The sequence below is a fragment of the Actinia tenebrosa genome, unplaced genomic scaffold (assembly GCF_029948245.1).
Source record: "Actinia tenebrosa isolate PJP-AT-01 unplaced genomic scaffold, QUT_ActTen_1.0 PGA_scaffold2__45_contigs__length_23673736, whole genome shotgun sequence".
Lineage (NCBI taxonomy): Eukaryota > Metazoa > Cnidaria > Anthozoa > Actiniaria > Actiniidae > Actinia > Actinia tenebrosa.
This window is the reverse complement of record NW_028292579.1, coordinates 21858892-21861156: the sequence shown is the minus strand read 5'-3', so window position 1 is coordinate 21861156 and position 2265 is coordinate 21858892. Positions and strand designations below refer to the sequence as shown.

Sequence of the window (2265 nt, the reverse complement as noted above, 5' to 3'; positions counted from 1 at the left end):
CTGGGATTCGAACCCACGACCTTCGGAATTGTACTACCGATGCTCTTCCAGCTGAGCTAGAGGTCAGACTGAGAGCAGGCCGGGTGAAATAGATTTCATGATCACTTCCTCTTTCAGGTCTTGTGGGGATTTTTGAATTCCTTGTGTTGTCTCTGGATTCTCCTCATTCCTTTGAGTGGTCAAGATGACTTTGATCAGTCCTAAGTCTTGCGAGGCTGTTAGTCCTAATAAACCCGGTTGGCTGGTCTCAATGATTTGGAATGTTGTTTCATGTCTTGTTTTTGTTCTGGATTGTACTGGCAGGTTAACAGTACCCAGGACCTTCAGGTGGTTGTCTAAGTAGCTGACTAACTTGTGATTGCAGGGATCCATGTATGGTTTGTCTCCAACTATCTTCTTGAGTTGCTTGAGAGGTAGAATGTTAACTCGTGCTCCTCATTGTGTCTATCTTCAGTTTTGTCATGTGTCCTTTGATGGCTAATGTGACGAAACACTCTTCATTATGAATGTGTGTGTTGATGGATCCCATAAAAAATGAATTATTCTCCTCCTGTTGTTGTTGTAAGCTATCTGTTTTCTTGTTGATGGATCCCATACAAAATGAATTATTATTCTCCTCCTGTTGTTGTTCTAAACTATCTGCTTTCTTTCTTGATCTGCACATTTTTGGAAGTGATTTAGCCTTTGACAGTGGTGGCATGTTTTGCCATAGGCCGGGCATTCACGAACAGCATGTCTGGTTCCACAGTTCCCACAATTAAACTTCCTGGCAGTTGGCTCATTTTTTGGATTATTGTTGGTTAATTTGTTGGGTTCGGGTTGCTCGAATTTTCCTCGCCCAATTCCATGTACTTGAGTGTCATTATCTATTTCTTTCATTTGTCGTTCAGTCGCTTCCGCTGATCTTACTACATCTAGTGCTTTTTCCAGTGGAAGGTCGGGTACCCTCAACAGTCTCTCTCTTGTTTTCTGAATGTTGATACCCAGGACTATTCGATTTTTAATGAGCGAGTTTTTTAGAGTCGCAAATTCACAGGACTCAGATAGTTTTCTTAGAACAGTCACATATTGAACTATGGTTTCCTCCCTTTCCTGTGCTCTGGAGTTGAATTTGTATCTCTCATAGCTTACATTTTTCTTCGGTTCACAGTGTTGCTCTAATTTTTCGATAACCTTGTCGATTTTTTTATCGTCTCCTTCTGCATCCCAAGTTAAAGTGTTGAAGACATCGATAGCATCGTTTCCTATCACTGTTAATAATGCAGCTACTCTCGTTGCGTCGTCCTTCGAGCTGATTCCGGTGGCTATTTCGTAGTTGGAGTATTTCTGCTTCAATTATTTCCAGTTTTCAGATGTTTCCTCCACTTAGGTAAAGCGATTCTGGAGGTGGTAAACCAAGATGCGTGACAATTTGAGGCGATGATTCTACAATTTCAGGCAGATATTCTTGTTCTTCTTGTTCGTTTTCTACTATGAGTTGACCCTCTTCTTCTTGATCGCTAGACATCCAATTTCTAAAGAATTTTTGCTAAAGTGATGTTCGGAGCGGGGATGAGGCTTTCTTGGTTCTTTTCCTTCTGACACCATGTATTGATGAGGATTGACTCGGATTGCATACACAACGATTCTAGTTTAATCACAATCCAACATGGCTTCCCTTGTTTAACACAGGTATCCCATACATGTTTACAAGTAATACCGCTGAACATTACAACATGTAAATCTCATTATCGATGAATGCCAATAGAGGGAGAGCACGAGGGTAGCGATAGGGAAAAGAATCTGATTATTAGCTTTACTTTATGAATGTTGTAAACTTCGAATAATGTTGTTCAAGTCAGCCACAATAGTCAATGGGGAACAGTGTGCCATTATCCGTATTATAACTGGGACATGAATGATGCCAAGGTGGCATGCCGACAGCTTGGTTTTACCAAAACTGTAGGACCTTCTTGGTATGGACAAGGAACGGGTAAAGTATGGCTGACAAACATGGGATGTTCAGGGTCAGAGTCCTTACTTGGAAGCTGTCCTCATGCTGGATGGGGAAGCGTTGACTCTTACTGCAATGGTCACACAAGGGATGCTGATGTGATAAGTAAGAAAATTTGTAAGATCGGTTTTTAAAATCGCAAAATTAGTGTGTCGCGAAAATTTCTTATGATAAGTTTCAAAATATATTTGATAAACTAATTGATAAACTTGAATATAGAACTAGAATAGATATATTAGGATACAAAATACAATATGCCAGAGAACAGTGTG

At 40.4% G+C, this 2265-nt stretch overlaps 1 protein-coding gene across 1 annotated transcript; it reads right to left on the bottom strand.

The window, feature by feature from the left end:
- Nucleotides 1-630: 630 nt before the first annotated feature.
- On the bottom strand, nucleotides 631-1507 carry LOC148909604 (uncharacterized). Its single transcript, XM_089034205.1, is given in 2 exon segments — nucleotides 631-1354; nucleotides 1356-1507. Coding segments are annotated over 2 exon segments (876 nt in total).
- Between the last annotated feature and the right edge of the window lie 758 nt (nucleotides 1508-2265).